This window comes from Phalacrocorax carbo, chromosome 1 (genome assembly GCF_963921805.1).
Source record: "Phalacrocorax carbo chromosome 1, bPhaCar2.1, whole genome shotgun sequence".
NCBI classification, from domain to species: Eukaryota; Metazoa; Chordata; class Aves; order Suliformes; family Phalacrocoracidae; genus Phalacrocorax; species Phalacrocorax carbo.
Genome location: NC_087513.1, coordinates 207,004,898 through 207,030,237, shown reverse-complemented (window position 1 = coordinate 207,030,237; position 25,340 = coordinate 207,004,898). Strand labels below are relative to the sequence as shown.

The following is a 25,340-nucleotide window of genomic DNA, read 5'->3' as shown; positions in this document are numbered from 1 at the left end:
ATTTTTAATGGTTACGTTTTTTAATGACTTCAGAGTGAATTTCAGTAGGTCTGAACAAATTGAATCCATCTAACTTATCTAAATGTCTTTAATGCCTCCCTGCTCTATTTTGCTCTGCACCTCTATATTGTCATTAAAATTAATTTCAGTACCTGGTGATGGTTGACATTGCCTTTTTCTGCAGTGACTCAAATGAAGCACTGCGTACCTCAGTCACTTCTGCAGGACCAATCGTACGTGCCTCTTCACTGTTCCTTTTTTTTTCACTACTACCATGTTGAAAATGCACAATACAGGTAGCATGCAAACACTCAGACTGTCCTTCCCTTTTAAAATGAAATCTAGCTCTGTTAACACCATGAGACATCAGCCAACTAAAACACATATTTCTTACCTCTAGTATGCTTAAAATGTAACCAAGGTCAGACAAGATATCTAATAATGTCACTTTCTTACCTAGCAGAGTTGTTCCCCCCATGTTTTTAAGACGGCAGAATACTTACTGGGCAAAAGATCTTCCTCTTCTAATTAAGCTGCATTGGTTCTGGTAAGCTAAGGAAGAGCGCGCCACACTCAGATCTCCTGGGTTGAAAGGAAAATTCGAATGAAACTTTTTTTGTTGGGGGGGAGAGATAATTAAATGGCCAAGAAGAAGACAGTCTCTTTTTTCTTTTTCACACTTCGAGTTTGTTGCCGGCTATCAGACGTATCTTTTGAAATCTGAAAAAAAACATAGGAGAAATATGAAAAGCATGCAACTACCACGTTATATATTTGGGCTTTTATGTTCATTGGTGTCCGGGTTCTGCAATGAACTACTTGTGGTGTCCTGGTTTCAGCTGGGATAGAGCTTATTTTCTTCCTAGAAGCTGGTACAGTGCTGTGGTTTGGATTTAGTAAGAGAATAACGTTGATAACACACTGATGTTTTAGTTGTTGCTTTAAGCAGTGTTTATACTAACTCAAGGACTTTTCAGCTTCTCATGCTCTTCCAGATGCACAAGAAGCTGGGAGGAGAGGGGGCACAGCCAGGACAGCTGATCCAAACTGGCCAGAGGGATGTTCCATACCGTATGACGTCATGCCCAGTATATAAACTGTGGGGAGTTGGCTAGGCTGTAGTGATTCCTTCTCAGGGCTGGGATGGGTATCTGTTGGCAGGTGGTGAGCGGTTGCATCACTTGTTTTTCCTGGGTTTTCTTTCTCTCTCTCTCATTGTTTTCCTTTTCATTACCATTATTATTATTATTATTATTATTATTATTATTATTATTATTATATTTCAATTATTAAACTGTTTTTATCTCAACCCATAAATTTTCTCACTTTTACTCTTTAGATTCTCTCCCCCATCGCACCAGGGCAGGAGGGTGAGCGAGCAGCTCTGTGGTGCTTCGTTGTTGACTGGGACTAAACCACAACAGTTCATTTTTGTGCCCAATGTGGGGCACAAATGTTTTGAGATAATAACAGATTAACCAGAGCATATTAAGGAATTTATATCTGTTAACATTTATGAGTCATAGTATTGATTCATCTGTTCTTGAAATTAGTTTGTGTTTATCTGATCTGCACCATGCTCTTTTTTTTGCTGTACGTGTTAAAGATTGGTGTTGGGTTTTTCAGTTTTCTGTGCTCTGCAGTGATTAGTGATATTTTGCCTGGAAAATTTGTTGTTAAAACACTGGCCTTGAGCTTTATCTGGTATTTAAACTTTCTGCTGAAGCCATTACTGTACTTTGGGTGCCACCTCATGGAGACAATTAGCAATTATACATCTTCCTTTGAGAGGGTTTTTATGGAGACATTACAAAATGGCACCTTCGCTACCTTCTTCTATGATGTCTCCTCCTTCACTACAATAACTTTTCAGTATCTTGAACATTCTTGGATAGTTAAGATACTTCCATTGGTTTTCCTTGGGAATATCTTTTTGGTTTTGTCTCAGGTTGTTAAGCTATTTAAGAATATCATCCAGACATCTGTCCCAAGGCTGGACAGTTATGAGTGTCAAGGTGTGATGGATAGTATGGTCAAATACCTAGGAGAGTGGGCATCTCCAGTGTTTTGGAACTTCACTCCTGAACAAATGCAGAATCCTGAAAAATTAGTAGAGTATTTGGAAAAAGTATGTTGTCACCCTGGCAATTCTAGGGAGACACAAATAACTGCAATGTGCTGGAGCCTGGCTCATGCATACTATCCTGGTTTCAGCTGGGATAGAGTTAATCTTCTTCCTAGAAGCTGGTACAGTGCTGTGTTTTGGATTTAGTAAGAGAATAATGTTGATAACACACTGATGTTTTAGTTGTTGCTAAGCAGTGTTTATACTAATCAAGGACTCTTCCAGCTTCCCATGCTTTGCCGGGTGCACAAGAAGCTGGGAGGGGAGGGGGCACAGCCATGACAGCTGATCCAAACCAGCCAGAAGGATATTCCATGCCATGTGACGTCATGCTCAGTCTGCTCAATGGGGGGCAGTTGGCCAGGGGACCGTCATTGCTGCTCGGGGACTGGCTGGGCATCAGTCCGTGGGTGGCAAGCAGTTGCGTCACTTGCTTTTCCTGGGTTTTGTCTCTCTCTCTCTCACTCATTGTCTTCCTTTTCATCACAATCTATTATTATTGTTGTTATTACTGCTATTATTGTCATTATTATGATAATATTTTATTTTAATTTATTTCTATTATTAAATTGTTCTTATCTCAACCCACAAGTTTTCTTATTTTTGCTCTTCAGATTGTCTCCCCCATCCCACTGTGGGGCAGGGAGGAGGCTGAGTGAGTGGCTGTGTGGTGCTTGGTTGCTGACTGGGGCTAAACTATGACACATGGTGCATTTTTGTACTTTAAAAATTTTCATCACAGGGAAAGCAGCCACGGGCTAGAACAAAACCAAGAATTATCTCTGAGCGTTTCAAAGACAAATATATAAGAGCCTCATAGGATCTCAGAATAATTCAGGTTGAAAGGGACCTCAAGAGGTCTCTAGAACAACCTCATGCCCACAGCAGGGTCAGCTACAAGATCAGATGAGGTTATTCAGACCTTTATCCCACTGAGTCTTGAAAACTTCCAGCAAACCCCATGCTTGGACTCCACAACTTCTCTGGGCAACCTATTACAGTGCTCAGTCACCCTCACAGTATAAAAGTGTTTCCTGATGTTCAGAGGGAACCTCCTGTGTTTCAGTTTGTGCCCACTGCCTCTGGTTCTGTCGCTGGGCACCACTGAAGAAAGCCTGGCTTCATCTTCTTTGCACTCTCCCTTCAGGTATATATACACACTGATGAGGTTCCCCTAAGCCTTCTCTTTTCCAGGCTGAATAGTCCCAGCTCTCTCAGTCTTTCCTCTGAGGAGATATTCTCCAGTCCCTTCATCATCTTCGTGGCCCTTCCTTGGACTCTCTCCAATATGTCCATGTCTGTCTTGTAGTGAAGAGCTCAGCACTGGACACAGCACTCCAGGTGTGGCCTCACCAGTGCTGAGGGGAAGGATCACTTCCCTCACCCAGCTTGCAATACTTTGCCTAATGAAGCCCAGGATGCAATTGGCCTTCTCTGTGACAAGGGCACGTTGCTGGCCTATGTTCATCTTGGTGTCCACCAAGATCCCCAGGTTCTTTTCTGCAAAGCTGCTTTCCAGCTCAGTGGCCCTGAGCATATACTGGTGCCTGTTCCTCCCCATGTGCAGGACTTTGCACTTCTCTTTGCTGAACTTCATGAGGTTCCTGTCAGTCCATTTCTCCAGCCTGTCCAAATCCCTCTGCATGGCAGCACATCCCTCTGGCATTCAGCCATTCCTCCCAAGTTTTTGTCATCAGAAAAACTGCTGAGGGTACACTCTGTCCCATAACCCAGATTATTAATGAATATGTTGAACAGAACTGGATGCAGTGTTGACCCCTGGGGTACACCGCTACTTACTGGCTTTCAACTAGACTTCCTGCCATGATCACAATCCTCTGAGTTCAGCCGTTAGGCCAGTTTTCAATCTACCACATTGTCCACTGATCTATCCCTTCTCCATGAAGACGCTAGCGTTGAAAGCCTTTCTTCAACATGGCCTTAGTTTTGCACTTTCTCCTAATGTCTTTCCTTCAGTGACTTCTCCCATTGTAAGATGCTATCAAGTTATTAGCCACTGTTCTGAGGTTTTCTTGTGGATGGTTGGGGTGTCCAGCTGTTCGCTGTAATCTTCTGCTCACGCAACAATGTTACCTTTGAACACTTCTATGATTTTACTATGTAAGGTGGCCTTCTTTGGTTCAGGATGATTCACTCTTGCCGATGAGCCTATGCACGTTATAGCGATGGTTCAGGCTCTGTGCAAGAAGTCTCTGGCTCTTTGCCTCAGGTTTTCAACTGCATTGTCTCCAGTTATCCGTTCTTTTCTGCAGTTATGTTGAGCTTTTGCCAACTGCTGGAATTTAAAGTGGGGGCCTTCATAAGCTCATGCCTTTCCAACTAGTGGCATAGAAGTTGTATCATAGGTGAGGTGTAAAAATTGCATGGTGGCAAAGGAGTGAGTGACAATGAATACTGTTGAAGGAAGACAAACTGGAAGGAGGCTGGAGTGGATAAATACACTGACATTAACACACATTGATCTGATATTAGCAGTGTGGAAGATACCAAGATACAGATGAAGAACCCAGTGACTCTGAGTATCCAAAACAGGATGAGCATTGAACGGTGCAGAATGGAACTCTCGTTACCAACCAGCTAATGAGAATTTTGTCTGAAAGCTGAGAAGCCATCTAGTGGATTGAAATGAAGGAGATGAAACTTTGTTTATTTCTCAGGATAAACATAAGCCACCAAAGTAGAAAATGTTATCCTACAGTAAAGCAGCCCACAAGTTTCCTACATAGAGCATGAAGCATTGTGTAAGACTTGACTCACTGAGAATGCAGTATACACTCACTGTTCATGTCCAAATATGAATCTGAACTTGAGGAGCTGTAGCAAAAGCTGGGATAACAGGAAACATGAGCACTCTCAAAAGTAGGTGCTGCATGTGACATGAGCTACTAAAATGTGACTGTATTGATATAAAAATTAGATTATTTTTGTTTGACTTCAGGTTTTTTCCTACTTCCGTTTTCAGTATTATGACATTCCCAGTATTATCAATTATTAGCATTTTTAATTTTCCAACAATCTCTGAAAATTCATTGGAAATAAATACATCTCTGGAAAGAATTAATCTTGACTGCTCCTAAGAATAGAAAAAAGGCAAGACAATAAGGAAAGGGGAACCTATATGCTGGGGGGAAAATAACCAAAACAATTTTTTATTTATTCAAATCTTTTTGTTATGTGGAGTGACTATTTAGTGTCTCCTACTCACTGGTAGTTGGTTGACTTTCTGTAAGAATGGGTATAACTTTTAGAGAAGTACTTGAATGAAAAGAGAACTGTAGGCTGATAGATAACCTCAGAAAAGCATTCCTAGGGCAGGAGATGTAGCACTTTCCAACTGGCTCTGCTATATGAATAGAAAAGGCAAAACATAACAATTGAAACATAAAGAAGTGACATGATGATGTAAGAGCTTAAAGGTATAAAGAAGAATTACAACCTTCATGTAATAAAAACGAAAAAAGATAAAACAAGATTTCACAAATTACAGGTAGTTATATTTTAGAACTTAGAATATGACTTGTACAACTATCGACAGCCACAGATCTGAAATCTGAAAATTACCTGTGCTCTTTATTCTTCTTCCCTTATTATCAGCAATCAAATTCAGCAATTAAATTCCCACTGTTTCCTCACTGGCTGATGAGGATGGTGAGAATCCAGCTCAGTTTTCCAAAGCACCGAAGAGCCAATACAGCTTAACTGGAGGGAAAGTTGTTGACTTGCTGCCAGCTAATAACAAACTGGCAAAAAAAGTAGCTATGGTGGGTGAGAAAAAAGGCATTTGTAAAATCATCTTTTTGTGTCTTGTTGCAGCCTTGAATTATTTTGTATGTACTTTCCTGTGGGCTACTTTTCCTGCCGCTTCTCATCACTCTTGCTTTCTCATGTAAAAGACACCAATTTATCAGATTCCAACTTGCTGGCATGTAAAAAAGCTCACTACCTTGAATAGCATCTCCGAACCTAACTCTGTCTGACAAGACAAAGTCACAGGTACACTGTGTGTGGTGGAGACCATAAAAACATACGGCCATAACGGTGATGAAGCATAGCTTCACAGAGAGTGATAAAGCATAGCTAAGAGCTGCTTGAACCCTTCACAATGAAAGCACAGCTATGGCCTATCAATTTTCAGATGACCTTGCGAACAGTTTTACAATCCATAATCTGTAATCTTATAGAGAGGAAATTTTTATCAATTTGGTTGCCCACAGTTTTTTGGAAAACCTTGAAGCTCTAGTGTGTAGTCTAAAGAAGTGTGCAAAGCCATGAACAGTAGAGTTTATGTGTTGCGATACTGGGAGCTCACAAGAAAGTCTGAGGTGTCCTCTGAACTAAGAGTTTGGTAACCATGACTGTAGGATATTCTCACAGTCACTCTAAAGGTATCTGTACAGCATCTTCAAAAAGCTTAACCAGTCCAGTAAGTTTGGTAATGATGCACTTACATTTATGGTTGTCTAAAACCTTCTTCCTTTTTCTCTTTTTGATTAGATAAGGAAAAAAAAAATCTTGAAAAAGTGCTGCTTGTGACATTTAACAATAAAAATTATTCCATGTTTTGAGAATGCCCTGTTGGAACAATTCCTTCTGAATCATGACTACACCTTGAGATATCCTATGATTCTACATGCAGATTAGCAGATTAGAATACCAGAGCTCAGAGCAAAGGGAGTTATTTGCCTGTTCACAGAGAGAATTCAACATCAAGCCCTACAAGACCCTTGTGGTCTCTGTGCTGTAGGTTCAAGAAATGAAAACTGGAGAAGAATCCACAAGCAGTAGCAAACTACTGCCCTGTAGTACCCTTTCCAAACTTTTTTTTTCATAAAACAATATCATTGCCTTTCAGAGTCCAACCTCCTAACCATTTTGTGGAAAGAAAGAGAAGCTTCTGAAGAAACAGGAATTGGAAAACATTTTTTCTTCTGATCCAGCTACTCTCTAATCTCTGCAGCTAGTAAATGGGGAATATGTCTTTTTAAACAGACTACGTGTAGGTGCATCCGTCTGTGAAAATGGATGTGATTAAGTAGAGGAATTGCATGAATTCTGCCATTAACAATACTGATCCCTGGCCTAAAAGTAATTAGCTTATTTAAAACAAATCATCCTTTTAGCTTGTTAAAATATATGAGGATATGTAATTTGGTGTTTAGCATTAAACAACCTCATTAAGGGATTGCTCATTGGAGCTCATGTCTCTGCTCTGAGGGATTCAGATCACTACCAAGATTACCACTTACCTGTTGTCAAGGTGTTCAGTCATGCAGTCAAACTAAAGCATATTCAAAATTAAATACTTATTTTCTGGATTAGAATTGGTGCTAAACCACCTAAAGTATTACAGAAATCTGTAAGGTGATTTGAGTTCTGTATTTACTCCTTCATTGATTGGAATATTAGTTTGCTTAGTTCCAAATTTTAAAAGCTATGGAATTTATTAACTGCAAATCCTGTTTATCTAACAGGGGTTCTGGAAATCAAGGTGAGGTTTTTCCTTGCTAATCACAGTTTCACAATCGATTCAGAAACATCTTCATGGAGAAAATAGGAGCCTGTTCATAGAGGAGTTTCATAGGTAATGAAAAGAACACAGCATGGTGGTGTTCATTTCAGTTTTCTTTATTAGTGATGGTAATAACTGGGAAGTCAAGAGGCCAGTTGACTATCAGAGTTGGAACTGAGTTTGCAGGACTAAATTTTAGATTTATTTTTTCTGTGAACTCAGCAGATCTGCTGCTGAGTCACTGAGACACAGAAATATGGCACATCTTTATTTTTCTCTGCCAGCCATTTTTTCAGTCCATTCATTGTAAGCACTTAATGGATTTGATATAATGGCTTTTGAAAATGGAATACAGATCAAAACTCTATTGAAACCTGTATATATCCTACCATTATGTTAGCAAAATACATTTTGCTGCTTCTAAAGCAGTCAGAAAGCAAAACATTAGAGTAATTGTAGCATGCAACAAGACAGGTGAGACTATTATTAGTGTGATCAAAAATGAAGCTAAAATATTTTTGGTGATGGTTCAAGCCCATTAGGGATAATATGGTCTCATTTAATAATTAACAGTACAGTAACCAGTTTCCCTAAAATCTGTCTGCAATAGGCGGTGAAACTGATGAAGGAAGTAGTGTACCTTCAGCCATTCATGAAAACCTATAGATTTAATATGATAAAACTCCCTTGCCTGCTGATCAGACAAAAACCTCACTTTTTCATACCAGTTGTGCCACTGAAGTCTCACAACACCTCTTCAGATTTGTATTCCACTGAAATACAACTTAAAGTAATCTGAAATTAACCTTCCTTTGCCATTTGTAGGCACACTGCATAAATATTAACGTGTGAAAGCATTCCATTTATAATCAGTTGCGCTCCCAAAACTTGATGATCTCTCTCCTCACACACATCGCCTCTGACAGCCCACTGCTGGCCTCGCTGACAAAGAAAGAAGCAGGTCAGAAACCTGCTGAAGATAGAAACAGCATTTTGCTCACATTTACATCCCCTCTCTGAGATCAAATACTGGCTTCTCTTTGCACACATTGTGCCACTCAGCCTGACCATTTCTGTTGGGGTGTGTTTTTCAAGGCAAAACTAAAGTCCAAGTGTTTGAGAGCACATCAGTGCAAGAAAGCAGCATTTACTTGTGCTGATTGTGAGACACTGTGCAGGCAGGACCTAACAGCTGCCAGAAGCTTATGTACATCTCAGTGTTGCACATGCTTCCTTGCATCTAGGATTGAAACCATTCCTGTAACAATGTGGGGCTAGCAATTGATGAGCCTCATTGCGAGGATGCCACCAGTTCCCAGGAGCTTGGTGGCAACCACTCAGGTGCACTCAAATGACCCTGGTCAGAGGAGCCATTTTAGAAAGAGGCTTAAATTTAGAAGAATGTGCCATACTGGGAAGTGCCAGATTTAGCATTCCCACATGGGAATGTTGCTGTGCAAAATAGAAGGCTGTTTCTTCACCCTATAAATACAAATGGTGTAAGGTGACTAAGTAAATCTCCTAGGATGTTCAGTGAGAGAAGCAGAATGAAAGAAAAAGGAAGGAGCATACAAAAGAAGTTGAATACTCCATAAGAATCAGCCAGGCTGCTGATCCCTGCTATCCTAGTGCAGGGGCTGACCACAAGAATGAGAGAAACACACAGTGGCCCTGTAAGCACAGTTTCAAAGTCATAACAGGATTGTTACAGATCTTTGGAAGACCTGGAATGCTAGGATGGAGGCAGACAGTGATCCAGACCCATCCGACCAGGGACTGATAATAATAATTGTGCTGGGGAATCTGGAAAAGAACAGTTACTTACCACACTATGCACAACTGCAAAACCAGCTCTGCAATATAGACAACAAGGCAGAGAAAACCAATAGTTATTTTCATCAAGACTGTAGTAAAAAAGAAAGGCTAGGGATGAAAAAACAAATTGCTATCACAAGGAACTGAAGTCCCAGACAGATTAAAGCAATAACAAAATGACAGTGCTCTTTAACAGGGATACATCTAAGGAGTGATGGGTTAAATGAGAGATAGAATTACAGAATCACAGAACGGCAGGGGTTGGGAGGGACCTCTGGAGATCATCTTGTCCAACCCCCCTGCTTGAGCAAGCACACCCAGAGCAGGGGGCACAGGAACACGTCCAGGCGGGGTTTGAATGTCTCCAGGGAAGGGACTCCACAGCCTCCCTGGGCAGCCTGTGCCACCGCTCTGGCACCCTCATATTGAGGTGGAACTTCCTGTGTTCCAACTTGTGCCCATTGCCCCTTGTCCTGTCATTGGGCACCACTGAAAAGAGTCTGGCCCCATCCTCTTGACACCCACCCTTCAGATATTTATAAGCATTGATAAGATCCCCCCTCAGTCTTCTCTTCCCCAGGTTAAACAAACCCAAGTCTCTCAGCCCTTCCTCCTAAGGGAGATGCTCCAGTCCCCTCATCATATTCATAGCTCTCTGCTGGACTTGCTCAAGAGGTTCTCTGTGTTTCTTGAACTGGGGAGCCCAAAACTAGACACAGTAGTCTAGATTTGGCCTCCCTGCTGGCCACACTCCTTTTAATACAGCCCAGGACACTGTTGGCCTTCTTGGCCACAAAGGCACAGTGCTGGCTCAGGGTCAGCCTGCTGTCCACCAGCACTCCCAGGTCCTTCTCAGCAGAGCCGCTTTCCAGTAGTTCAGCCCCCAGCCTGTACTGGTGCATGGGGTTGTTCCTCCCCAGGGGCAGAACCCTGCACTTGCTCCTGTTGAATTTCATGAGGTTCCCCTCGGCCCAGCTCTCCAGCCTGTCCAGGTCTCGCTGGATGGCAGCACAGCCTTCTGATGTATCAGCCACTCCTCCCAGCTTGGTGTCATCAGTGAACTTGCTGAGGTTACGCTCTGTCCCATCATCCAGGTCACTGATGAATATGTTGAACAGGACTGGACCCAGCACAGACCCCTGGGGAACACTACTAGTAAAAGGCCTCCAACCAGACTCTGCCCTGTTGATCACGACCCTCTGAGTTCTGTTGTTGAGCCAGTTCTCTGTCCACCTCACTGTCCTCCCATCTAACCCACACTTCCTTAGCTTGTCTATGAGGATGTTATGGGAGACTGTGTCAAAAGCCATGCTGAAGTCAAGGCAAACAACATCCGCTGCTCTCCCTTCATCGACCTAGCCAGTCACGCCATCATAGAAGGCTATCAGGTTGGTCAAGCATGATCTCCCCTTGGTGAATCCATGTTGATTAGTTCTGATAACCCTCTTGTGCTATGTCTACATGCCTGGAGATGACCTCCAGGATGAACTGTTCCATCACCTTTCTGGGGATGGAGGTGAGGCTGACTGGCCTATAGTTTCCTGGGTCCTATTTTTTGCCCTTTTTGAAGACTGGAGTGACATTGGCTACCCTCCAGTCCTCAGGCACCTCTCCTGGTCTGGAGATGACCACTGGAATACCAGTAGGGAAACCTAAGTTGAGCAGCAGCAACTACTGAATCAGATTGGTAACCTTTTCTTTGGTTGAATTAGCACAGAGGTTCCAACAAGCAAGGAGAAGTTTGAGAGATCAACAAAAAGCTCAAAGGGATAATAAACACAGGAATGAGTCAGGGCTTTAACATTTGCTAACAATAATCTGCAGCAATTGGACCTAAGAAAGAGGCATAAGAGTGAAGCATTATATAAATAGGAGACCCAAATATGATATGAACCCCAGAACTAGAAAACAAGACAAGAAAAGGCAGCATTGGCTTTGAGGCTCCTCCAGCATGCTTTCTGAGAAGTTCTGGAAGAAAAAGAGAACCGTATACAAAAGAATACCTAACTGGTAGAAGAGGTAAAACATTTAAAACTGCAGAACAAGCCAAACAAATGCAACACAATTAACATGAAAACAAGCAGTTCAATCCCACAGATAGTATTGTTAAATTCAGTGAAGCATGTGAGTATGAGTATGAAAGAAACATGGGGGGGGGGGTGTTCCATTGGCTACAAAATCAAGAGAAAAAAAGAAAAAGAAAGGGCAAGTTTGAAAACAAACACAGACAAATAGCTACTAGCATGTAAGTAGTTAACAGCTGAAGGAATAGTGGATTAGGTGAGACCCTTTGAAGGCAGAGAGAGAGAGGTATCACGTATTTTATTGAATTCAGAGAGACCTAACCTTTGAAAACTGAAGTTAACACTATAATGTATGATTTTAATTGATATGTGAAAACCAGTATTTTTTTAGAGTACAGAGAAGGAAATGGAAAAAAGCAAACAAAACCAACAACTAAAAATAGGAAAGGAAAGACAGCAGAAATCTGTGCATAAATAAGAACTGCTAATTTAAGCTAAAACAAACTTATCAGTTAGAAATAATAGATAATAAATTGATAATAAACATGAATTGAGAACTTATAAACAATAATATGAGGATATTAGCTAATGAATTGTATGAAATGAAAAAGCAAAAACACAGTTAATCAGGGCTTTAACATCCCTAGAAAATCCTATGAAGGGAGATACTCAGATAACTAATAATAACATTTTTTTTCCAAATAAGTAAAGATTTTAACAATAGTTTTAAATTTACTACGGGACATGGGATAGCAAGACCAGAAGTACAAGCAAGCAGCACATAGCAAAGTTCAGGTCAAAGGTCATAGGCACTATTACTCTCTGAGTGCCAAAACCTCTTTGCAGGATAGCAGTAATGGTGTAGTGAACTTTCAGTATTTCTGCAGGAGTTACAAAATCAGTAGACTCCTATGACATAGCAGTGAAGGGCTACTTTTTCCTTTCTCTTGAAGCCTTTCCAGTCTCACAGAAGACAAGAAGATCTTATTTTGGCAAATAAGAGCATATCTTACAGTATTCTCAGCCTTTCCAATTAGATTTTTCTTCACTGCCTTGTCTTGTTTCAGGGACACAGTTTTAATTAGGACTGCACAGAGTAGTATAAATGCTGCTACTCTGCTAGACCTGTTAGGCTATCCTCCTCCAGCTTCACCTACTTGGTCCTATGGTCTCTGAAACAATGCAGCCTCCGCAATCATAAATGGATGACTGAAACAGCAAACTTTACATAAGAGTGTGAGCCATCATGATTCAAACACAGGAGAAAAGATAGGAGAAAGTTTGTCATTTCAAAGGTCTCTGAGGAAACCTTTAAAACAATTTTCTAAAATTATGCTGGTGGAGAAAAAGAAAAAAAAAAAAAGAAAAAAGAAAACCCCAAGATCAAAAGTTTTTATGTTTGGTCCATGATCAGCTGCTATGCAGCAAAGGTGGCTTAACAGTTTTCTGCTCGTACAGCACCAGCATTGTTTATGACAAGCTTGATGTTTACACTCCCTGAAGTCTGGCTAGCTTTAGGACAAAGAATAAGAAAATAAAGGAAATCCCTATGAAATTATGAAAGCTTCTTCAAAGGCCTGAGATGGAAATTCAGGAACTGAGAAACTCCCTACTATAAAAATGAGGACAGAAGGAGAGTGAAGCCAAGAAAGAGTAATCATAGTTGCTAAAAACCTGGCTGAGCAAAAGGGTCTAGTTAATTCCAAATGGTGGCAAAAAGAAAGCTTTAGGATGACAGAGCAGACAGACACAAAAGCATATGGATATAAGATTGTAGATCACAAACACTATGCATAGGCAAATATTGCTTGGGCAAGAATGCTCTGAAGCTGCTGTTCACTTTCTACCTCCTTTTCCGAGAAGATGCAGTAAGTAAACTCAAGGTTCATCAACGCTTCTGCTAGAGACCCTCAAGAAGACACGCATTAATTGAACCCCACCACGCCCCCACACCATAAAGAGCTGCTGACACATCCTGTGGAACTGAGCTGCTCAGACCCAAATTTTAGGCTAATGTCATGCTGTCCCCAAAGTTACAGGGCATCCCTGTCTGTAGCTATTATTCTCCTTGAATACGTATAAGTTTTCCTCAAGTTCTAATGCTGACTAAAATGGGAACCCCCAATAATTGCAGAGGTTCTGCACTCTCCCCTCTATCACTATTGCAAATACCACCTCAACAGATTGGATGAATGTGTTTCATCCCCTCCTTACCACTCACACTGACTTTACTGTTCACAGCTCAGTAGAAGGCTCCAGGCTCTTCCAAAAGTCTCCCCTCAAATGCCTGTCCTAAGAGAAACCAGACTGGATTTATGACTAGAAACGAAAGCAAAAAGACTCTTATGTGCTCATTGGCCTCAAACCATGCTAACACCTTTAAACCCACAAAGGAAGTGTTCTTCACTTAGTGTGCAGACAACAAAAATCAATCCAATACAAGTCAAAAGCAGGGCATAGTGAGAGGAAAAGGTAGGTTAAGACAATCTTCCAGGCAAGGCTGGTACAAGCGCCAGCCAGCTCTGGAAGCCTAGGCCAGAATTTGATATATGAAAAGTGAACAAAGCAGTAAGACAAGGTACTTTAACATACAGGTACCTGGGGGGAGAGAGAGGGTTCAGCAGCAAGGGAGAAAGAAAGTGCAAAACTGATTGATATTGAACTTCAGGAGAAGCGTGGTGAGATTAGGAATCCATACAAGTACAGAAATGGGTAGGACAAAGCTTTCATGGTAGTGAAAAGAGAACTGGGCTTTGCTAGGCAAGGAGACTCCCTGCCCGTGAGGAAGGGGAGGTACTGGGATCTCAAAGAGAGATCCCAAAAGGGGAGACAAGGACTGTCTGAGAAAGCAAATAGGAACAATGCAAGGAGGGGGAATAAAACAGGTTAGAGGAGGAACAAGGCATGATAGAGAGGAGGGAGAAGGGAGGAGGTATGGAGGAACAGGATAGGATAGAGCAGAAGGCAACAAAAATAGGAGAAATACGTTGAAAGGTCAGAACCATAAAACCAAATCTTTTCCCAACTCCAGAATGAAACCCAGATTCCTGAGCATCTCCAGTCTTCCGCCAAAAGCAAGGGGCCATGAAACTCAATAGCCTCAGACTGATTTAATGTTAATGAAAAAAGAGAATGACAACTAATTGTGACTAGCCATTATCTCATTAATTTGAAGGGAAGAGAGCTGTAGAGAAGGTTTAAATATATAATGTTCACTATCAGTGACAGCCCATATGAACGTCAATAAATCCTAAATGACAGAATATTCGATTTTCAGTTTTCTTTCTTAAAAAAAATATCTAGGACATGACATACAACAGATTCCAGAAAATTGCAGCTTAAGGTTGCAAGTGAAGAAAGTGTCAGACAAATAGCAACATTAAGGTTGGTAAAATCTGAATTCAACCCTTTTTGTATTACCCTTTGACACAGTTTTGAATGACCACTTATCTGAAAGGGACAGACCTGTTCCACAAGTGAATCAAGCTTAGATCATGCCAACAGTGGGGGAAATTATTAGGCTTCTCCTGTCAAAATAATCTCTTATTGTCAGTTTGCATATCTCAGTAGCCTACTGATTTTTTGAATGTGGCCCCTCTGTGACCCTTGACTGAAAAATACTATATTCTATTTCTGTTTCTATGCTACTTTAAGGACCTTCACTTTTAAAATTTGAATTGTTTTTTGTTTTCCTTTCCTTCTGTGAAACCTTAAATGTCTAATAGTTCTAATTGCCTATCTCCTTATGATACTTTTACTCTGTTTACTCCTTCATTTTCCGTAATTTTCAGCATTTTTCAAGTATCCTGTTTTCAGTAATGTACTAATTAAAATTCAAAACTAGAAAAAAAGGCCAGTTTTGTCATCTCTTCCTCTCCTAATTTTCATCCGTGTCCCATACCATTTCTCTATAACCCAAGCAGCCCTCACCTACTGCCAGCCAAACTTCACTTCATAACTCTAGACATGTTAACTTTTTTCCTTTTTGTTAGTTTTAAACATAGTGCCACCACAGCATGTTCCAAGTTGCTTCCTGAATTCTTCATTTGATGTTCTGCTTTCAGTCATATCCTCCATGTCAGCAATGCCAAGTCTGGCAGTATTTAATTTCTTATTGTTTGAGTTAGTAACCATACTAAGTTAAAAAACAGTTCTGAGCCACTTCCACAGATATATCTCCAGGCATTTTGTCCAGTTCATGAATTCCAGTCAATGGATGAACAGTTAACATTTCCCATAAATATAACTTTGTCCTCTAATATGATGTTGTCCTTTGCGTTAGGAGAGTGCCAGATGAAAACTATGGTTATTACTTCACCCTAGATGAAAAAGCAGTTGGAGATTCTTTTGAACCCTTTCTGAAACGGACACGCTACAATCCTAAACTAGTTGTATAATTTCAACATTAAGTAGAAGACACTAGTTCAGTGAATGATTTAATACCCATAAAACCACACTTCACCTCAGAGACTTTAATAGATGAAGCTCACCTGGAATGAAGACCATCACAAGAGCACTACACTATTTCAGGTACTACAATAATGTTTCTCTCAGACACTATTACAGTAACTGAAGTGGTGCTTGCTGACTGTCACTGAAGAGAGATACACGGCTTTAAATGCATTGCCCCCAACAGCAGCTATACCTAGGGTGGCAATTAATTCAGTGGGTCAGCTTTTGTTATTCAGGCAAGGCAATGAATCCAGGCAATAAGTTTCAATTTACACAAGGATCTATTGTTCTGTCTCCCAACCCTGGTCCATCTTATATTGCAACTGAATGGCACCACACCATCCACCAATGTTGACTCACTGGTACTCTTGTTAGTTTTCAGAGTGAAGGGGCCAGACTGGTGCCTCTGAATCATAGGTAACAGCAATAAAAACAAATCCAGCCAAGCATGTTATTTGGTCCTTGTGATGGTAGTTATCAGAAAATGTTCTATTTTAATCAAGCAATCACCAAGTCTGAGCTGTTTTTTATTCCCATCAGCCCCTCACGTTCCAGCTCCAGTCCCAGACCGTATTTCCCTGGCATACAAGAACCAGGTGGATACAGCATCAGGAAGCCTAGAGGGAAGCACTCTAAGTACCAGACCACTGTAACCTAAACTTCTTATGGAAATGGGACTCATGATAACCAGGACTTCTATTAACAGAACTGTCCTCTTGCTAGTTCCTCCCAACAACTTTTAAACTTTTGCTAAGTTCTAACTGATTTGAGTCATGGCCTCAAGCCTTGAGGTTATTATACCTCTAGGGGTTTTGCAAAAATCAGTGGCTGGCTAGAAAAGAAAGGGTCAGACTTCCATTCCTTTGAGAAAAATGCAGTTGCAACTCTCTGTCTTGTATATATTGTGTCAGCCACCTGACCGATCTCAGGTGACACCTGATATCTCAGTTGATACTTTAACACCATGACAGAGCTCAGGACAGCACAGTTCATACTGTTGTTGGGACAACACCAGTGGAAACTGGTGGTGAAGAATTAAACTTGACCCCTTTCTTTACAAAGAAGTTGTATTCAAGTTCTGAACTCATTTGATTCACCAAAACCAATTATTCCTTTGTTCCAGATTTCAGCTCATGTTGAACTCATGGTCAACCCTGTGAAGTAGACCATCTGTTACTGCTTGTATTGGCAGAGAACTACAGGCTGGTTTTATGCAGCTTAGGCCATCCATGACTGCCTTGCATTAACTTCAACAAAAGACAAGAAGCTGCATAGTAAAATTAAATGTATTTTATATCCTTTAAATCACTAATCTTCACTTCCCTCCCAAGAAGAACATAACAGAATTTCCTTAGCCTCATTTGAATGTGACAAAGAAATGAAGTTAGCTATCCCCAGTGCCATAGCAAATCCATGGGACAGCCACCACTAGAACTTCAGAACCTCCTGCTTGCCAGTGCAACGCACCCTCCCCAGCCCATCTTGGCCTTCTGGCTGTGACAAAGCTAGCAGCTGCTTGCAAAACAAGCTGAAGGACAGAGATAACAGCACCTGAATGCTACAGGAACAAGGGATTGTGGTAGCTCCCTTTAATAATATAAACCAATTATTTTCTTCTGGCTCTGTTTTCCATCTTAAAAAGGATTAGTCAAAGGGTTATGGGGGATTATAGAATAAGCCTTTTGCCCCTGAAAAAATGGAAGTTCAAATGTTAGTTTGGGTCATGAATTAAAATCCATTTCACCATTCCAGCCTGGTACTCATATGTTAGAAGAGTGTGACACAAATTGGCACAACAGTCCCAGGAGTGGAATAGCAACAGTAGCTACTTCATATTATAGAGAGCGTATATATATATATATAAAATATAGAAAGTATATCTATGTCTACTTAGACTAAAGAACAGGGAAGGTGGAACAGGTGATGATGTTTAGAGATAGGATGGCTTTGAAATGTTGATACTGAACCCGAATCAGGAGACTGAGTTTTAGTTTTAGCCCTGATATGACTCCTTGGAGTAATCTTCAGCAAGCGAGTCACCATTAATCACCTAACACTGGAGTATCTGGTCTGAGCTAGTCATCACAGCTCCTCTTCAGTTTCAGCAGAAAGACATGAACAAGATCATCTACTCCACCTACCTTCAACACCTATCCAATGACAACAGCACAATGAACGTACGTGTCCAGTGGAAGCAGATCTCCCTCTCTCTTAGGTTGAGATGTACCCAACCTAAATCCCTTCCCACTCCCTAACTTTGTTTTGCCCAATCTATTTAGATTAAAGTTTCAAAACCAGGTGACTCTTTTTATTGACAGTTCACAGCAAAAGTATTCTGTTATGAGCCATGGAAATTCATTGTGACTAAAATACCAAGAAACCATTGAGAATTAGATGACAGATCTCATTTTATGGGCAATTTCCAGCAGGAAATAGGGCTGGAAAATTATGAACAACAAAATAACCCTTCCCCCACTAAGGCTTTGATTTCTACCTAAAAAAATATTAGCATTGTATGCAGAAAATATGAAACTCAGATTGGAAAATGTTACTAAGTGGATCTTCTGTTTCTGCAGAGAAGACAGACCCCTCTTTATTAAACGAGATACAACTTTTCTGTACAGGCTCATGCAGCAGCGGGCAGGCAAACAGGCTTTCATTTAAACAACAGTACTTGGGCTCAAGTTGATTCTGAAATATATAGGGAACTATTTTAATAATTCAAAATTGGATAGAAATGGAAGAGGTATAGAAGTCCAAACTCCAGCCCCTGCCACGGTGTACACTGTGAAAACAGTCAACTCAAACTGAGACAGTTAAAAGTAGGAACGTTATTTGGAAACTGTGCATTTTAGCTCTAAGTGTCCTTTGGTCTTGTAGAAATGTGTGCTGACATCACAAACATAGAAAAGACATAACTTCTTATCCTGTTCAATACTCAAAATTCAAGAGATTTCATCAATAGCAACCTCTGTGCTGAAATTTCATTCATGCTTATGAAGAGTTTTGACTTCTGTGACCAATTAAAGGTATGTCCCTTCAGAAAATCAAACCAACAGAAAACAAAGTGCATTAATGCACCTCTAGGAAGCAGCCATTTGTCTGCAGAATGAAATGCAAAAAAAAAAAAAAAAAAAAAAGAAGAAAAAAAAGGCAAACAAGAGAGTACAGCCCCTGGCAGCAGAGTGTTGCGTGGAATATTTGATTGTTCCACCATCCAGACAACTCCTAATCTTTTCCTGCAACACAAACACAGATTGCCTTATAAGACTTAGATTGCTTTAAGAAAGAAACACAGAACAGTTACTTCCCATAGACATACAATCAGAAGAAAATTTCCCAAAATCAAAAATGAAGAGGTCTTAAAAATGCAACTGTGAAGAATACACCCCTTTCTTTGAGATGGAGTGTTTTCTGCAAAAATTAGTTATTTCATATTAACTGTAACAAATCACTAGGCTTACACACGTATTTCACTTTTAATTCAGTTAATCTGAAATAAGGCTACTAAAAAGCTGAGTAAGAACATTTGTAGACTATTCAACGCAGTTTAATCAATCATTTTAAAAATCAGATAATATTAAAATTTCTCTTTTATCCTTTTACAGGTAACTCTAAATAATAATTCAGACCTATGTTACTGATATAAATGAAGAGAGTGGAAATTCAGATCAGATTAAGAACCTGCTCTTCACAGGTTGCTGAGGCAGAAAGGCTATCATTTTGATTCCTACCAACTTGTTTTCCTACTGTCAAATGCCACTGCAGCCACAAAAGACAGACTGTTGTTACAAAGACAGCAACGCTTATTTTATTTCACATTTTGTAGCAGGCTCACACTTCAGGCCAAGTTCAGGCCATAGCTTTCTAATTTTTCTCTAAATCACTTGGCACACTTTTGGGAGCTATAAAACAAAATGAGTGATGATACATAACAATAGTGTGTGGAAGGGAAAATATATAGTGTTCCACTTGTGTGGACAAACTGCAAACCTGGAGAATGCCAGGTGCAAAGCCTACCTTGAAAAGTCACATTTATGCTCAGGGACAGTTTAAGCTTTTGAGAAACAGTTAAAGATAAATCCCATAATAACAACAGACAACAAAATGGTACATTTCTCCTAAAAGCACTTACACAGACTCTGGAAAGATGCCCAGAAAGAGCCCAAAGCATGAAAATAAATGATAATATCTCTAAGTTTTCCATAATAAGTCAATAAGAGCAGAGTAGTACATAGATAACGGGCAGTGAGGATACTAGCATTCTGAAAAGGGAAATTGGAACAGGAGTAGATAAACGGAGACACTGTAATGCAAAAGCTCCTCTTAAAGGTAGATTATTACTCACTAGAGAAAAATCCTTCTTTGCACTGATGAATACAGAAAATAGGTATTTCTTTGGATAAACTTCCTTTTAAACTTCTGGAGAAGGAAAAAGAAAAATCAGGCAAACTTTTGCTTCCATCAAGAACAAGCCTGTTCTGTCAAGTATGCAATTATTATTTTTCTGTGGCAGAACTGCAAAATTACTATTCAGGAGTGATAATTCTCAGAAGCCAGTCCTTCCTTGGTTCAAGCCATGAACATGTGATAACTCCATCTGTAAACTGAAAAGGATCATGATGCCTTACATGTTGTCTACATTAAATAGAAAGCATCTGAGGTATGATTATTTTTTTAAATCGGTCTAAATAAGACTGGTGTAAAAATCCACAGGCACACTTTTATGTTTGTTCCAACCAGGACTACTTTAGTATACCTAATATTGATGAGGAATACATTTAAATTGAACACCAATAAACTATTTCTAATTTAGAAAAAGAATTCCACACAATAATTTGCAGTATTTTGATTACACCAGTCCACACTTGTGGTAAGTCTCAAAGAAGCAATGTGCCATAATAAATAATTTGCAGTTAGAAAGGACAGAAGCTTGCCCCATTTTTCCAAGTTAACTCAACGAGGCAGGCTATCTCAAGACCTAATTCTTGAAAAACTATGGGGCATACCTTCCTCTGTGCTGAACAGAAATAAAGAAGGGGAGTACAGCTACACAGTAACCCCTCCTGCAGGTGTAGCTCCTGCATCATTCTCAAAAGTGGGGCAAAACCTGGAAGCAGGATGACGATCCAGTGTGGCCTGGTTGGCCTGAAAACAGTGAAAAGTAGGACACAAAACCCTTACGAGTTATGTCTGCTGTGAGCAGCCCTAATTGTCAGCACACACTATGTGAACCCACTGATACGCCGCCGGTGGCGCCGGCAAACCACACCAGCCACGTTAGAAGCCAGGCTCGGAGACAGGCAGGGTCTGTCCTCCTTTGTCACGTGCATCTTATTTATTCAGTGCAAGTGAGCATATGGCATATATCTCTTTAGGACCTAAATGAAGCTGTATGTTTCAAACTTAATTTCAGAGCAAAGTCCATGTCTACTCCTGCTCCTTGAAACGAAAAGCCTCTGAACTGCACACACTTTCCAGAGTTGACATTGGTTTGGAGCATGCCCTGTCCGTGACTTTTGCAGTTATTTCCCTACTTGTCTTTAGTCTCGATCTGACAGGCTGTTTTGTCCAACCACGAAGCCCAAGGCCACGGCAATGTAAGTCTGAAAGCCTTTTTAGTTCTGTAGCCCAGACCAAAGTAAGGAATGCCTCAGAAAAACCCATCTGGGTGCACCAAGCGCCTGGAGGAGTTGAGGGGAAGGGGGTTCCCTGGCCTTGCACTGCCGGGAACACAATGGACCGAGCCTCGGGGCGGTAAAAATACCCCAAAAAGCCACGTTTCGCCACGACGGAAGGTGGAGGCTTGCGGCTGAGCCCGGCGGCGGGGAGCTGCCCGCAGCCAGGCGGGGCCGGGGGCTGCTGCGGGAGAGGGGCCTCGCCGCCGGGCGCCCCCGCCTGGTCCTTCGCCGCCCTCGCCTGTCCCCGCGGCTCTCCCGGCCCCCCCAGCCACGCAAGCCGCTGCCGGGGATGGCTGAGGACGGCCGGCGGCTCCTCTGCCCGTGGCGCGACCACCGCCTCCCCTCAGCACGGAGCTACGACCCCCCCCCGCCGCCGGCGGATACCCCCGCCCGGGAGCGCCGCTCCCGCCTCCCTGAGCCGGGGCGGGGCCGGAGGCGGGGCCCAGGCGAAGTGCCCGCCCCCGGGCTAGCCCGTACCGCCTCGAGGAGAGGTCTAGCCCCGCCCCTAGCCCCTCTGTGGCGTCTGCGCGGGGGAGCGGGAGGGGCCGCGCACGCGGCGCGGCCGTTAAAAGCCTTCCCACCTTGGCGCGCGGGCAGTCAGCGGGTCCGCCGGGGCGCTGCCGGGGGGGACAAGGGGGCGGCCGGGAGCGCAGTGCGGGGCGCTGGGACCGGGCACCGGCGATGCTGGAGAATGGTTCACTGAGGAACTGCTGCGACCCGGGCGGGCGGGGCCTGTTCGGCTTGGCGGAGCGGGAGGCGGCGGGTGCCCCGCGGCCCGCCTGGGTGGTGACGGTGCTGTCCGGCGTGCTGATCTTCACCACCGTGGTGGACATCCTGGGCAACCTGCTCGTCATCCTCTCCGTCTTCAAGAACCGCAAGCTCAGGAACTCAGGTAAGGGCTCGACCCCCGGCGGCGGCAGGTGGTGAGGAGCGCCCGGAGCCCCACGGGCGCCCTGGTTCCCCGCTCCTGGCTGCCCTGAGGAGACCCGCCTGCTTGTGGAGGCCGGGCGGGCCGCCTGCTGGAGGCAGGGGACCAAAGAGCCCCCCTTCTATTGGCGCTTGCCTTGTGAAGTGTGCGGGGACCTCCAGCCAACCGCTCAGCCGCGTGGCAGCCCTTCCCCGCACGCTGCCCCGGCGCTCCCCTCAGCCTGCGCCTGGCCCTTAAGGCGGAAGGCGGGTCATTAAATGGCTCGTAATGAGGCATTGTGTGCTCTCTATGGAGCTACTGATGAGGGGAATCGGTGTCATGCGATTAAAATACCGGAGACAATGAGTGTGCCCAAAACGGTCGGAGGAAGAACGAAGGAACTTCAAAACTTAAGAGTACTTCTGAAGATGAGGCGCTGTGCATGCGTGGGAGAGCGGCTCAGCCCACGCTCCGGAGTCTCCGTCGGAGTTCACATTAGACTTTCACGAAATCTTGTTTCCTCACCGAATATCATTCACCCAGAAAGCAGCAAATAAAGTGAGGTGGTTTTTTTTCTTGAATCGTGTCTATAGTTTTTCTTTGTGTGTGCTAAAATGTGGCTCGGCGTGTTTTATTTGCTAAACTTATTTGCTTTCTCTTCTCTCTTTGCTGGGCTACTTACACGTGTCTCAAACCACAAAACTGTGTGGATAGCAGCAGTTTCTTGGATTTGCCTCCCTCCGGCCAGCTCCTTACCCGATTCTCGCCTGTCCCACTGCATGCGGATACCCTCTCTGCCCCACGCCGGGGGTGCAGCCGGCTGCGGGCTGCCGCTTGGTACCTGGTGCGCGGAGTCAGGCTGCTGCTTGCGCACCTGCGCTCGGCTGGCTGTTGGGTGTCGGTGCAGGATAAGGTGCTACCCCCAAAACAGTGGTGGGTCTAGTAACATCCTCAAAGCACCAAGCAGTTCCCGAAACTGCTCGCTTCTTCGGGGTTTGAACGCCATCGTTTCGCGATGCCCTCGCAGGACGGGGTAGCGGAACTTTGCTGGGAGCTGAGGGAAGTCAGGCGCACAGCATCCCCGGCGCGCTCAGCCAGCAGGCTCTGGGGCACAGCGCTCCGGCTTCACGCCTAAGAGGCACCGGGGTGCTTCCTCACCGAGCGGAAGGAGAACTGGTGCCTTGTCTTTCCCGGGTGGTTTTTGCTTGTTTGGGTTGGGTTTTTTTTAATGGATGTCGCTGCCTGAGCGCTATCGTGTTTCACGTGTAGTGACTTCCGCTAACTGGAAATCGGCACTCACTCCTTCGCCCTTGTTTTAAATGAAGCGCTGCTTAGGAACAGAAGCGCTTTGCAGAGGGCTGAGGCTTCCTCTCCCTAATCGCTACACGTCTGACTGCATGGGAGGGGCGCCGGCGGGTCCCGCGTACGTGGGGCAGAGCAATCGCACCCCGCGGAGCAGCGCCAGCCTCGGGGGCGCCTGAAGGTGTGGCGTGGGTGAGGAAGGGAAGAGGGCTGCCCGGGGCACCGGGCACGGTCCTTTGGCTTGTGCTTGGGCTCGCAGTTCAAAGGAGCCAAGCCGCTGCTGAGGGCGGCAGAGCCGTGCCGCGGCCGGCGAAACCTCACCCGGTGCCGAGCCGGGGGAGGCGGCAGCCCCCGGGAGCCGCAGCCCGCCGTGCCCCGAGCGGGGGCCGGGCCGGCTGCTGCGGGCGGGGCGGAGCTGGGCTCACCGGGGCGGCGGGGGAGGGAGCGCCCCCGGCAGCCCCCAGCGCCCTCCCGGCCCCTCGGTGGGGTTCGCGCCTGGGCTCCGGGGAGGCCAGCGCCCGGGGAAGGGGCTCTCTCTGGGGAGCGCGGCCGGCCCGAGGCATCAAATCCCGGCGAGGGGGGAGCGAGAGAGGGGCTTTCTTCTGAACCGCTTCCTTCGTTCAAACGACAGCAGAGGGGAGGGTTTGGAGTGGAAGAGAGTGACTCCTGGAAGAATAAGTTTCAAGATACTGATCGAAGTGCTCTGTGGCCTCCTATGACTGTTGAAATAAGACGTGGTGGTCTTATCTAATTCAAATACCTACTAACTGATCTCCTTCTAGGATGTGATGTCACTGACCCTGACCTGAGGATCTCTTCATCTTTCATAAGTACCCTGAAGAATAGCAGGGAACTCCTTCTGCATAATCTCCATAAAGTTAAATACCCTTTAAATTGCCAGTTATCTAGTTTTCCATCAGGGACAAATGGCTCTTGGGGATGAAGCTGAAGGAGGATAGTTTGGTAGATGTCCACAGAGGTCTTCTCAGAGAAAATATATTAAGGAGGGAGTAGAGTGGGAGAGGACTGCGAACTGATGTGGGTGGAGTGATGGAGGGAATGGGGAGGCAGTGCTTGGGAGCTCTTAGCCTCCAACAAGGAAATAAGATGGACAAGCAGGTGGACTTACAGGTTTTCCCTTCTGAACAAACAAGAAACAATGTGCTCATGCTCGCAATGGGAGTGGATGTGGTAGAAAGTGAAATTGTGAGGAAAAATGGCATGGAAGGAGTTAAACTTGTAATGAGGGATGTCAGAGAGACCAAACGAAGCTAGTGGAATGGTTGTGAGGAGAGGCGGGGGGTCCAGGTGACCAAAGGAAAAAGAGCTGTAGCACCGTGAACACTCAATTCTCTTTGAAGAAGCTAATGAGGGATTTTCTTGGATAGGGATGAGAGTTTGGGACTTCAAATAAGCCACAGGTGTATGAGGAATAAATTAAGCAGCTCTGCCCACTTCTCTAGTACAAATAGTAATCTTCCCTTCAGAAAGCAAAACAGGACTT

At 43.6% G+C, this 25,340-nt stretch overlaps 1 protein-coding gene across 1 annotated transcript in view; it reads left to right on the top strand.

Moving 5' to 3' along the window:
* Window positions 1-22,281: 22,281 nt before the first annotated feature.
* The window catches only part of MTNR1B (melatonin receptor 1B), a 30,394-nt gene continuing 27,335 nt past the window's right edge, over window positions 22,282-25,340 (top strand). Inside the window, exon 1 of the mRNA XM_064439850.1 lies at window positions 22,282-22,519. Coding sequence (XP_064295920.1) covers window positions 22,309-22,519 — 211 coding nt within the window. The 5' untranslated portion in view covers window positions 22,282-22,308. The remainder of the gene's footprint in view (window positions 22,520-25,340) is intronic.